A 12,513-nucleotide genomic window follows, 5' to 3' on the forward strand; every position below is an offset into this window, starting at 1 on the left:
AGACCACTGTCACCCATTTACCAAGTAACTGATAAGCTGGGAACTCAAGCATTGTCTCCACTTGATTAAACCTGGAAACCAAAGCCATCAAGGGTTCAGAATTGATAAGTGCCACATCACCCAAACTGGGCTCTACTCAAGATATGGAAAAACAGACTTTAAGATGCTTCAAAATAAAGGAGGCTACAGAAACTTATGGAGGAGAATAGAAATTTCTGCTGCTTAATGGGAAAAGAAATGGGAAACAAGAAGTGGTATCAAAATCTTGAAGTGGCAATATATTCTGCAGAAAACGGCACTGTGGGTTCCTGATAAGGAAAAATAATTGAAAAGGAAAATTATCATTTAGCTTAAGTATAACCTCTAGGACTAAGAAGCTAAATGCATTTAAGATTTTGTCAACCAAATACATCCATTTGGTGCGGGAAAATGGAATCTGAGTATGAAAAAAGAAGTTTGTTTCTAAAGTCTGTTTTTAAAGATCTCAGGAGTTACACTGTCCAGTAGTTACTAAATTGAAATTTAAAATAAAATAAGTGAATTAACAATTAACTTCCTTAATCATACCGATCACATTTTAGGCCCTTAACAGCTACACATGGCTAGTGGCTGGCTGTCATATTGGACAGCACTGATTTTATAACATTTCCATCACTGCAGAAAGTGTTACTGGACAGAACTGATCTGGAGAAAGAAATTCTAGAAGTCTTTTTGAACCAAAAAATTATGATTCCATTTTTGTGAAAGAACCAGCCTGAAAGCAAGCAAACAGCAACTTATAATCATCACTCCAAATCCTTTATGATAGTTTGACAGGAATTATTTTCAAACCACTGTAAAGTGAATTGCATTTCACATTTGAAAATAAGTCAGGTCAAAGTCATTTGGCTTACCTTTCCAGAAACTTTTGATTTATGATCTACAAAAGAAAAAAAAATTTACTAAACTATCGACCAAAAACATACTAAGGCAGTCACAAAAGAAAATTTTAATTAGCATTGCTTTAAGAAGATATTAACTAAAAATATTAACCCCCGAAAGCATCAACTTTAGATATTAAATGTTTTAACTTTTACAGTGTGGTTCAAATAGTTCTATTTCATTTTTGTTCACTTTCCAAGGTAAAACTATAAACAGTTTAAAGAAAAAGAAAATAATCTAAATGAGAAGAGTACCAAAGCATACTCTGAGTTTTAAAACTAATACTAAAAATGACTTTAAAACTATGGTCTTATTATAAATTGAATGTTCTCAAATAATACATTGTTTACATGTACGAATGTAAATACATAAATTTCACCCATATTACTCATTAGACAATAAGCATGTTTGCTATACACAAATATAACAAAGAGATGTTACATATGAAATATACTGGAACATTAAATTATATGAATAAATACTGACAGTGGTAAGCAATGATGTGATTTGACTCTACTTGGCTAAAAATAAATTTGAGAAAATTAGGGAAACCAGTTTTTTTCAAAGTATCATTTAAATATTCCACTACAAGCAAAAAACCTGTTACAAAATAATACATTTTATGTAGGAATCTAAAAGTTTATATTTTAGATTTCCAGTAACATAGCATACCATATGGAGACAATATAAGCTTGGTTTTTCCATTCAATAATTCCGTTTCAAGCTTTAAACCATCTCTGCAAAATAAAAGAAAGTTGTCTGTCATTTTTAAGAAATAGCAACATTTTAAATAGCCAGAAATGTTCATTTGAACCTTGAAAGTAAATTTGTTCTTTTGAATTAATACAAGAACCTTGTAAATATTAAACCATTAAAAAAAATGTGTTTATTTTTTTTAATTGAGGTATAGTTGAAATCATTCTTTTAATTTAAAACATTTTTCAAGATAAAATTTAAAACTACATAGAAAAAATTCTTGAAACTTTCCTACAAAGAATTTATCGTATTCAACCTGAAACTTCTTTTTGTTCAGTTCAGCTGCTCAGTCATAAAGGAATAAATTAATCTGGTTATTCTAACATCATTTAATTCTTTTAACTCCAGACTGGAAAAAAAAAATAATGCTGTTAGGAAATTCCTCACCCATGTTAAAGGAGCAAAACCTCTAGTTACTATTTATTAATTTCATAATGGTCTCATGACTAATACATTCTATCGCCTTAGTAGAGCAGTATTTGGAAGTGAACCTGTAAAAGTGCCACTAGGGTTATAAACTGCTTGAGCATGGAGTTTTATTTTGAATATTTCAACTAATACACATTCAGACTTAGTGACACTTTTTAAAGTATCACAGTAATACACCTATATTTTCTTCTCTGTACTTTATCTGTGCCTGTTAAATGCAAGAGAACAAAGTAACAGTAGTTACTGTCAACGAAAATTGCATGTTTGTTAAAGTTCTAATAAAAATTTCACTAAAACCAAAAGCAGCAGTACACACAGTTATTATGCTATTTTAGTAAGGTGAGGGGAGCAGGAGAGAGGAAGGGAAAAAGTAGGTCAGTAAGTATCAACAGGGACAAAAATGACAACCACAGTAAAAAAAAAAAAAAATTAAACCCAGCAGACCAAGAAAAAGGAATATGAAATTTGCTGTGATGCTAAAGGTGGGGGAAATCAAACGACCTCAACTTATGATTAAGAAAGAACACTGGAAAGAATGGGTTTTAAGGGTTTTCCGGTTGCACAGTTATAAACAGTTCACGTTTACACTGGTGAAATTTAAACAAAAGACTTTGAATGAAATTGTGAAGTACCTTTATTCAGTACTACTGCATTGCAACGCCTTCAGGGGCTGTCTTATTTATTTGCTATCCCTGGATTCTATTTGCTAAATGAGGTGCATGTGTGTAAGTTTGGTGACTTTTCATCTTCTTAAAATATCAAACTTCCCAATCAAGAAAACTATGCAACGGTCCTTTTTATTTGGTTTCCCCGATGGCTCAGACGATAAAGAAACTGCCTGCAATACTGGAGACCAGGGTTCAATCCCTGGGTCAGGAGAGTCCCCTGGAGAAGGGAATGACAACCCACTCCAGTATTCTCGCCTGGAGAATCCCATGGACAGAGGAACTCGGCAGGCTACAGTCCATGGAGTCACAAAGATTCGAACCACCACCACCATTATCTAATGAGGGCCTGCAAGATGTCAAACACAAATGATCCACGGCTCCTCGAGAAGCCTAGGCTCTTTGCACCGCAGGTGCTAAGCTTCTCTGGGCGCTCCAACATTGCAAAAACACCCCACGACAGCGACGCAAAGCACCAGAACCTGGGCCATGATTTCTCCCCGGGAAGCTGCTAAGCTTTATCTCTCCACCTGCCCTCACCTTTTACCTCCTCTCACGCCTCTCCTCCTTCTCCCTCCTGAGATACAGGAGGAAGCGAAAAGGAGAGACGGCAGTTTCCACGCGAGTTATTAATTTGAAAAGTAAAGGGCCGGCCAGCCCCTTGTCCCTCTGCACTTCAGGGAGCCGGCACTGAGGCTTGGGACGACACAGGACTGGAAAGTCCCCCGAGAAGGACTCTAAGGGCCAATTAAGCCTCGCCCTTCCACAGACTACCACCTTTCTCTCCCCAGCTTACCCCAAGTTCATGGCCTGACCTCTCGCGCTCTCCACAGGACGCTCAAGCCCCTTGTGTACGCCGGTTGCTGCCGTCGCTCAACAAGCACCACACCGATTGGATACAGTGATGCCGGCGAGCTAGGAGAGCGGGCCAATCAGGATTGAGTATACTGGCGCCTGCGCTTGGGGGCGAGGCTATCCTTTCGCTCCACTTGGGATTTGTGGTCCTGATTCTGGAATGGTGGTAGTTCTTACCTGGCAATTGCAGCCCCTAGAGTTCACAGAGAGCACTCAGAGAAGTGCGTTAGCTCAAGTGGAGGTGGCAAAAGTAGGGAGAAACAAAAAGCAATAACATTGTTTGGAAATTAACACTTGCTATATTGTACATTTGGGAGAGAGGCTAATTTTAGTGTAAAATAAGTTAGGGAGGGGGTACTGGATGGGGAAGATCCTCTGGAGAAGGAAATGGCAACCCACTCCAGTATTCTTGCCTGAGAAATTCTATGGACAAGGAGAGCGGTGGGCTACAGTCCATGGGGTCGCAAAAGAGTCAGACATGATTTAGCCACTAAACAACTGGAGAGAGACTCCTAGGGCAGGTATATAATATATCTTATTTCTAGCTGTGGCCACGGCATGAAGCCCAGTACACTGTAGCTCTTCTTAAACAGCAGCAACAACTTCAAGTGCTAAATAGTGCCATACCTGGATAAGGGCCTTTTGTGTCTTGTTTAAGCTTTACCACTTTATCCCTGAAGCACGGAGAGGTCCAGGAACTTGCCTAAGGTCACTTATCAAGCACTGTAACTGGAGAGCCCTCTTTTCAGTCTAGTGTTAGAGGAGTCTCCTATTCATCCTTCAAATCTCAATTTAAATGGCACTTCCTCCACGGAGCTGGAGGACTTCTCTAGTGGGTAAAATTAGGAGCCCAGTCTTTGGACTTCCCAGTCCCCGCCCTTTGAATCAGGGTACTAACACGTTTTAGATCCTGTGTCAGGGAGAGCCTCGGAGGAACACAGTTGGTTTTTGACTACTCTATACTCACAGCACTTAGAACTGAACAATATAGAAAGTAAATATTTAAGTGAATAAACAGCATAAATTTTTAATGGCAACAAAAACTTTATTAAATTTGGCAATGCTATTTCATGATGAAGATGCCCCTAGACATAATGAAGTAACTAAAAGTTTATGAATTTTTCATCTATCTTTTCTTAAATGATTTTTACAAACATAGTTGTAATAAATGTCGCACACTGAATTCTTATAGTACATTCAATAAAAACTGAAAGACATCCTTGAATATTCATTTATGTATTGGGTCTGTGGAAAATAAACTTAGAAACATTTGATAATTTATTTGATTAAATGAACAGATACCCATGAATATTTGATCCTCTGTTGTTTTTGTTTTAAGTAAAAGTCATCTGTGCATAGGGGGAAAAAAAGCTAAAAGGATTTAAACCAACATGTTAGCAGAAGTATTTCTGGGAGCTAACATAGTGTGACTTCTAAAATTTTGTTTCTAACTTTCATTATTATGAAAATGTTTAAACAAAAACAAGAATAGTTCAATGAACACCCTCTACCTAGATGTTACAGTTGTTAATATTTTGCTACATTTGCTTTTTCTCTCTGCACATAGACACACACGTACACCCACGTCCTCACCAGTTTATAGGTACATGCATGTACATACTCACCTTTTTTTGCATCACTATTTGCAAGTAAGTTACAGACATTAACACTTTGCCCGTAAACCTGAAAGCATGTATTACTAATAAGATACAGCCGCAGCACTATTATTACACCTAAGAAAATTATCAATTTTATGATAATATGGAATGTTCCAATTCCTAATTTTCCCCATTTGTTTTAGGAATATATTCTATATAGGTGAAGGGAATTGAGAAATAAAACCCTCTAGTTATAAAATAAATAAGTTACATGGATATAATAAACAGCATAAGGAGTATGGTCAATAATACTGTAGTAACTTTTAGTGGGAACAGATTGTTACTAGCCTTACCACATTGATCATTCCATAATGTATGCAGATATATAAAATCACTATGTAGTACACTTCAAAGTTATAGAATATTATATAGCAACTATATCTCAATAAAAAGAGAACATTTTAAAATGTTATTATGTAGGGTTTCCCTGGTGGCTCTGTACTAAAGAATCCACCTGCTAATACAGGAGACACACATTCGATCCGTGATCTAGGAAGATCCCACAAGATGTGCAGCGCCTAAGCCCCACAAGCCAGAGCTACTGAAGCCGGTGAGCCCTAGAATTTGTGCTCTGCAACATGAGAAGCCATAGCAATGAGAAGCCTGTGCACCTCTTGCACTTCAAATTGGTACAAGACTATTTCAGTACCCAAGTGTATTGTGAGGCAGGAATGAAGGATCAGTTTCCCAGTGTAGCACCGTTTAACACTCCATCCTTCTTTATGGTCTGCCTGAGATCCACTCCTCCAGGGAAGAGAGTTTAGTTAAATACTTTGAGTTGATTGTGTAAGGGTATGTGAATTTTGGAGGTACTATAAGCATACCTTGCTTTTATATGCAACAGACTTGCCTCAGGTCTTACTACCCTGTGGGTGCAAGGAGTGTCACCTTGGCAATAATCATGCTCCAAACTGCACTGGTGGCATCTTGGCCAAGGCTAACTACTTCTGGATTTCACCACCAGTGCATTGGAGCCCTGGAGGTATCCAAGTCCTTTGTTCTGTTTGGTGCACAGCATAGTTTTCCAGCGCTTTGGATCCAGGCTGCCTGGGGTCAGATCCCAGCTTTGTTGCATACTAGCTGTGTGATCAAAGGAAGTTATTAACCTGCTTCAGTTTTATCTTTGAAACAATGAAGATGAATACTACTATTCTACTTCATAGGGCTGTTATAAAGGTTACATGAGTTTAAACACATGCATAAGTCCTCTTGGAGGAGGTCACCATTAGCCCTACCATGGAGACATCAGACTCCAGGACTGGGCTGCCACAGGCCAAACTACAGGGAGGGACTGCAGCACTAACTATGAGCAGAAAATTTAATTAAAAGGTTTACTGAACATGGCCCATGCTTTGAAAACATTAACAGTATGAAAAGGCAAAAAGATATGACACTGAAAGATGACACCTCCGTGTCAGTAGGTGTCCCATATGCTGTTGGAGAAGAATGGATAAATAGCTCCAGAAAGAACGAAAGGATGAGACAAAGCAGAAACAACACCCAGTTGTGAATGTGTCTAGTGGTGAAAGTAAAGTTCAAGGTTGTAAAGAATTATATTGTACTGGAACCTGGAATTTTAGGTCCATGAATCAAGATAAGTTGGATGTTGTCAAACAGGAGATGGCAAGAGTTAATGTGGACTAAAATGGACCAGAATGGGCAAATTTAATGAGATTACCATTTTATCTACTGCTGTAGATAAGAATGCCTTAGACGAAAAGAAGTAAACCTCAAAGTCAACAAAAGAGTCCTAAATGCAGTCAGTCAGTTCAGTTGCTCAGTCATGTCTGACTCTTTGCAATCCCATGAACTGCAACACACCAGGCCTCCCTGTCCATCACCAACACCTGGAGCTTGCTCAAACTCATGTCCATCGAGTCGGTGATGCCATCCAACCATCTCATCCTCTGTCGTCCCCTACTCCTCCTGTCTTCAATCTTTCCCAGCATCAGGATCTTTTTCACTGAGTCAGTTCTTCCCATCAGGTGGCAAAAGTATTGGAGCTTCAGCATCAGTCTTTCCAATGAATATTCAGGACTGATTTCCACTAGGATTGACTGGTTTGATCTCCTTGCAGTCCAAGGGACTCTCAAGAGTTTTCTCCAACACCACAGTTCAAAAATATCACTTCTTCGGTGTTCAGCTTTCTTTATGGTCCAACTCTCACATCCATACATGACTACTGGAAAAACCATAGCTTTGACTAGAAAGACCTTTGTTGGCAAACTAGTGTCTCTGCTTTTTAATATGCTGTCTAGGTTGGTCATAGCTTTTCTTCCAAGGAGCAAGCATCCTTTCATGTCATGGCTGCAGTCACTATCTTTGGTGATTTTGGAGCCCAAGAGAATAAAGTCTGTCACTGTTTCCATTTTTACCCCATCTGTTTGCCATGAAGTGATGGGACCAGATGCCATAATCTTAGTTTTTGTAATGTTGATTTTAAGCCAGCTTTTTCACTCTCCTTTCACTTTCATCAACAGGCTCTTCAGTTCCTCTTCACTTTCTGCCATAAGGATGGTATCATATGCATATCTGAGGTTATTGATATTTCTTCTGGCAATCTTGATTCCAGCTTGTGCTTCATCCAACCCAGCATTTCACATAATGTACTCTGTATATAAGTTAAATAAGCAGGGTGGCAATATACAGCCTTCCAATATACGGTCTCCTTCTCCATTTGGAACTAGTTCATTGTTCCGTGTCCGGTTCTAACTGTTGCTTCTTGACCTGCATACAGATTTCTCAGGAGGCAGGTCAGGTAGCCTGGTATTCCCATCTCTATAAGAATTTTCCACAGTTTGTTGTCATCCATACAGTCAAAGGCTTTGGCATAGTCAATAAAGCATAAGTAGATGTTTTTCTGGAACTCTCTTGTTTTTTGATGATCCAGTGGATGTTGGCAATTTGCCAGTTTGAACATCTGGAAGTTCTTGGTTCATGTATTGTTGAAGCCTGGCTTGGAGAATTTTGAGCATTACTTTGCTAGTGTGTGAAATGAGTACAATTGTGTGGTAGTTTGAACATTCTTTGGCATTGTGTTTCTTTGAGATTGGAATGAAAACTGACCTTTTCTGGTCCTATGGGCACTGCTGAGTTTTCCAAATTTGCTGGCATATTTCTTGCAGCCCTTTAACAGAATCACCTTTTAGGATTTTAAATGGCTCAGCTGAAATTCCATCACTTCCACTAGTTTGTTTGTAGTGATGCTTCCTAAGGCCCACTTGATTTCGCACTCCAGGATGTCTGGCTCTAGGTGAATGAACATACTATCATGGTTATCTGGGTCATTAAGATCTTTTCTGTACAGTTCCTCTGTGTATTCTTGCCACCTGTTCTTAATATCTTCCGCTTCTCTTAGTTCCATACTGTTTTTGTCCTTTATTGTGCTCATCTTTGCATGAAATGTTCCCTTGGTATCTCTGATTTTCTTGAAGCGATCTCTAGTCTTTCCCATTCTACTGTTTTCCTCAATTTCTTTGCATTAATCACTTAGGAAGACCTTTTTTTAAAAATCTCTCCTGGCTATTCTTTGGAACTCTGCATTCAAATGGGTATATCTTTCCTTTTCTCCTTTGCCTTTCACTTTTCTTCTTTTCTCAACTATTTGTAAGTCCTCCTCAGACAACCACTTTGTCTTTTTTGCATTTCTTTTTCTTGGGGATGGTCTTGATCACTGCCTCCTGTACAATGTCAGGAACCTCCGTCCATAGTTCTTTAGGCATTCTATCAAATCTAATCCCTTGAATCTATTTGTCACTTCCACCATATAATCGTAAGAGATTTTATTTAGGTCATATTGAATGGTCTAGTCGTTTCTCCTACTTTCTTCAATTTAAGTCTTTATTTAAATGCAGTACTTGGGTGCAGTCTCAAAAAAACAGAATGATCTTGGTTCATTTCCAAGGCAAACCGTATAATATCACACTAACCCAAGTCTATGCCCCAACCACTATTGCCAAAGAAGCTGAAATTGAACAGTTCTGTGAAGACCTACAAGACATTCTAGAATTAACATTAAAAAAAGCTGTCCTTTCATCATCAAAAAAACTGTACTTTCATTGCAAAAGTAGGAAGTCAAGAGATACCTGGCAAGTTTGGCCTTGAAGTACAAAATGAAGCAAGGGCAAAGGCTCACAGAGTTTTTCCAGAGAAAGCACTGGTCATAGCAAACAATCTCTTCCCACAACACAAGAGATAACTCTACACATGGACATCCTCAGATGGTCAATACCAAAATCAGATTGATTATATTCTTTGTAGCTGAAAATGGAGAAGCTCTATATAGTCAGCAAAAACAAGACCAAGAGCTAACTCTGGCTCAGATCTTGAGCTCTTTATTGCAAAATTTGGACTTAAATTGAAGAACGTAGGGAAAACCATTAGGCCATTCAGGTATGACTTAAATCATATCCCTTATGATTATACAATGGAAGTGTCAAATAGATTCAAGGGATTAGATCTGATAGAGTGCCTGAAGAACTATGGATGGAGATTCATAACACTGTATAGGAGGTGGTGATCAAAACCATCCCCAAGAAAAAGAAATGCAAAAAGCCAAAATGATTATCTGAGGAGGCCTTACAAATAGGTGAGAAAAGAAGAGAAGTGAAAGGCAAAGGAGAAAAGGAAATATATACCCATGTGAATGTAGAGTTCCAAAGAATAGCAAGGAGAGATAAGAAAGCATTCCTAAATGAACAATCCAAAGAAATAGAGGTAAACAGTAAAATGGGAAAAAATAGAGGTCTCTTCAAGAAAATCAGAGATTCCAAAGCAACACTTCAAACAAACATGGGCACAATAAAGGACAGAAACTGTATGGACCTAATGGAAGCAGAAGAAATTAAAAACAAGTGGCAAGAATACACAGAAGAACTATACCAAAAAGGTCTTAATGACCTGGATAACCATGATGGTGTGATCACTCACCTACAGCCAGACATCCTGGAGTGTGAAGTCAAGTGGGCCTTAAGAAGCATCACTACGAACAAAGCTAGTGGAGCTGATGGAATTTCAGTTGAGCTATTGAAAATCCTGAAATATGATGCTGTTAAATTGCTCCACCCAATATGTCAGCAAATTTGGAAAACCAGCAATGGCCACAGGACTGGAAAAGGTCCATTTTCATTCCAATCCCAAAGAAAGGCCATGACAAAGAATGTTCAAACTACCACACAATTGCACACATTTCACATGCTTGCAAAATAATGTTCAAAATCCTTCAAGCTAGATTTCAACAGTACATGAACCAAGAACTTCCAGGTGTACAAGCTGGATTTAGAAAAGATAGAGGAACCAGAGATCAAATTGCCAACATCCATTGTATCATAGAAAAAGCAAGGGAATTCCAGAAAAATATTTATTTCTGCTTCATGACTTTGTTAAAGCCTTTGACTGTGTGGATCACAACAAACTGTGGAAAATTCTTAAAGAGATGGGAACACCAGACCACCCTACATGTCTCCTGAGAAACCTGTATGCAGGTCAAGAAGCAACAATAGAACTGGACAATGAATATCTGACTGGTTCTAGACTGGGAAAGGAGTATGTTAAGGCAGTACATTTTCAACCTGCTTATTTACCTTCTTTGCAGAGCACATCATGCAAATTGCTGGGCTGGATGAATCACAAGCTGGAATCAAGATTGCCAGAAGATATATCAATAACCTCAGATATGCAGATTACACCACCCTAATAGCAAAAAAAAGAAAAAAAAAGAAGAGGAACTAAAAAGCCCCTTGATGAGAGTGAAAAAATTTGTCATAAAACTCAACATTCAAAAAACTAAGGTCATGGCATCTGGTCCCATCACTTCGTGGCAAACAGATGGTGCAAAAATGGAAACAGTGACAGACTTTATTTTCTTGGGCTTCAAAATAACTGCAGACAGTGACTGCAATCATGAAATTAAAAAGAAGCTTGCTCCTTGGAAGAAAAGGTATGACAAACCTAGATAGCATAATAAAAGCAGAGACATCACTTTGCTGACAAGGCCTATATGGTCAAAGGCAGCCCACTCCAGTATTCTTGCCTGAAGAAACCTGTGGACAGAGGAGCCTGGCAGGCTACAGTCCCTGGGGTCACAAAGGTCAGACCCAACTGTGGAACTAACATACACACACATGGTTTTTCAAGGAGTCATGTACGGATGTCAGAGTTGGACTATAAAGAAGGCTGAGTGCTGAAGAATTGATGCTTTCCAATTGTCATGCTGGAGAAGACTCTTGAGAGTCCCTTGGACAGCAAGGAGATCAAACCAGTCAATACTAAAGGAAATCAACCCTGAATATTCATTGGAAGGACTGATGCTGAAGCTGAAGCTCCAATACTTTGGTCACCTGAGGTGAAGAGCCATCTTACTGGAAAAGAACCTGTTACTGGGAAAGACTTAAGGCAGGAGAAGAAGGGGGAGACAGAGGATGAGATGGTTAGATGGCATCATTGACTCAATAGACATGAGTTTGAGCAAACTCCAGGAGACAATGAAGGACATGGAAGCCTGGCATGCTGCAGTCAACGAGGTTGCAAAGACCTGGACACGTCTGAACAGTAACTGAGCATGGCCCTGTGCACCAGAGCAAGAGCCAGTTTTACCCACAGCCAGTCCCTCCCACCAGGAAGCTTCCACAACCTCTTATCTTCATCCATCAGAGGGCAGACAGAATGAAAACCACAACCACAGAAAACTAAGCAAACTGATCACATGGATCCCAACCTTGTCTAACTCAGTGAAACTATGAGCCATGCTGTGTAGGGCCACCCAAGACAGATGGGGCATGGCGGAGAGTTCTGACAAAATGTGGTCCACTGAAGCAGTGATTGGAAAACCACTTCAACATTTTTGGCTTGAGAACCCCATGAATGATATGAAAAGGCAAAAATATATGACACCGAAGGATGAGTCCCCCAGGTCCATAGGTGTCCAATATGCTTCTGGGGAACAGTGGAAAAATAGCTCCAGAGAGAATGAAGAGGCTGAGTCAAAACAGAAATGACGCCCAGTTGTGGACGTGTCTGGTGGTGAAAGTAAATGTCAATGCTGTAAAGAACAATACTGCATAGGAACCTGGAATATTAGGTCCATGAATCAAGGTAAACTGGATGTCATCAAATAGGAGATGGCAAGAATGAACACGGACATTTTAAGAATCAGTGAATTAAAATGGATGAGAATGAGTGAATTTAATTCAGATGACCTTTATATCTACTACTGTGGGCAAGAATCCCTT

At 39.0% G+C, this 12,513-nt stretch overlaps 1 protein-coding gene across 3 annotated transcripts in view; it reads right to left on the bottom strand.

Moving 5' to 3' along the window:
- CCDC66 (coiled-coil domain containing 66) overlaps positions 1-3,655 on the bottom strand; it is a 41,285-nt gene extending 37,630 nt beyond the window's left edge. For 2 of the 3 annotated variants that reach the window (XM_010851663.1, XM_010851662.1), the window contains exons 1-3: positions 3,568-3,655; positions 1,594-1,658; positions 894-919 (exon numbers count right to left, since the gene is read on the bottom strand). In XM_010851663.1, coding sequence (XP_010849965.1) covers positions 894-919; positions 1,594-1,658; positions 3,568-3,578 — 102 coding nt within the window. In that variant the 5' untranslated portion in view covers positions 3,579-3,655. The remainder of the gene's footprint in view (positions 1-893; positions 920-1,593; positions 1,659-3,567) is intronic. The other variant, XM_010851664.1, reaches the window with a different exon arrangement.
- Positions 3,656-12,513: the final 8,858 nt, after the last annotated feature.

The sequence above is a fragment of the Bison bison genome, unplaced genomic scaffold (assembly GCF_000754665.1).
Source record: "Bison bison bison isolate TAMUID 2011002044 unplaced genomic scaffold, Bison_UMD1.0 scf7180017864304, whole genome shotgun sequence".
In the NCBI taxonomy this organism is placed as follows: domain Eukaryota; kingdom Metazoa; phylum Chordata; class Mammalia; order Artiodactyla; family Bovidae; genus Bison; species Bison bison.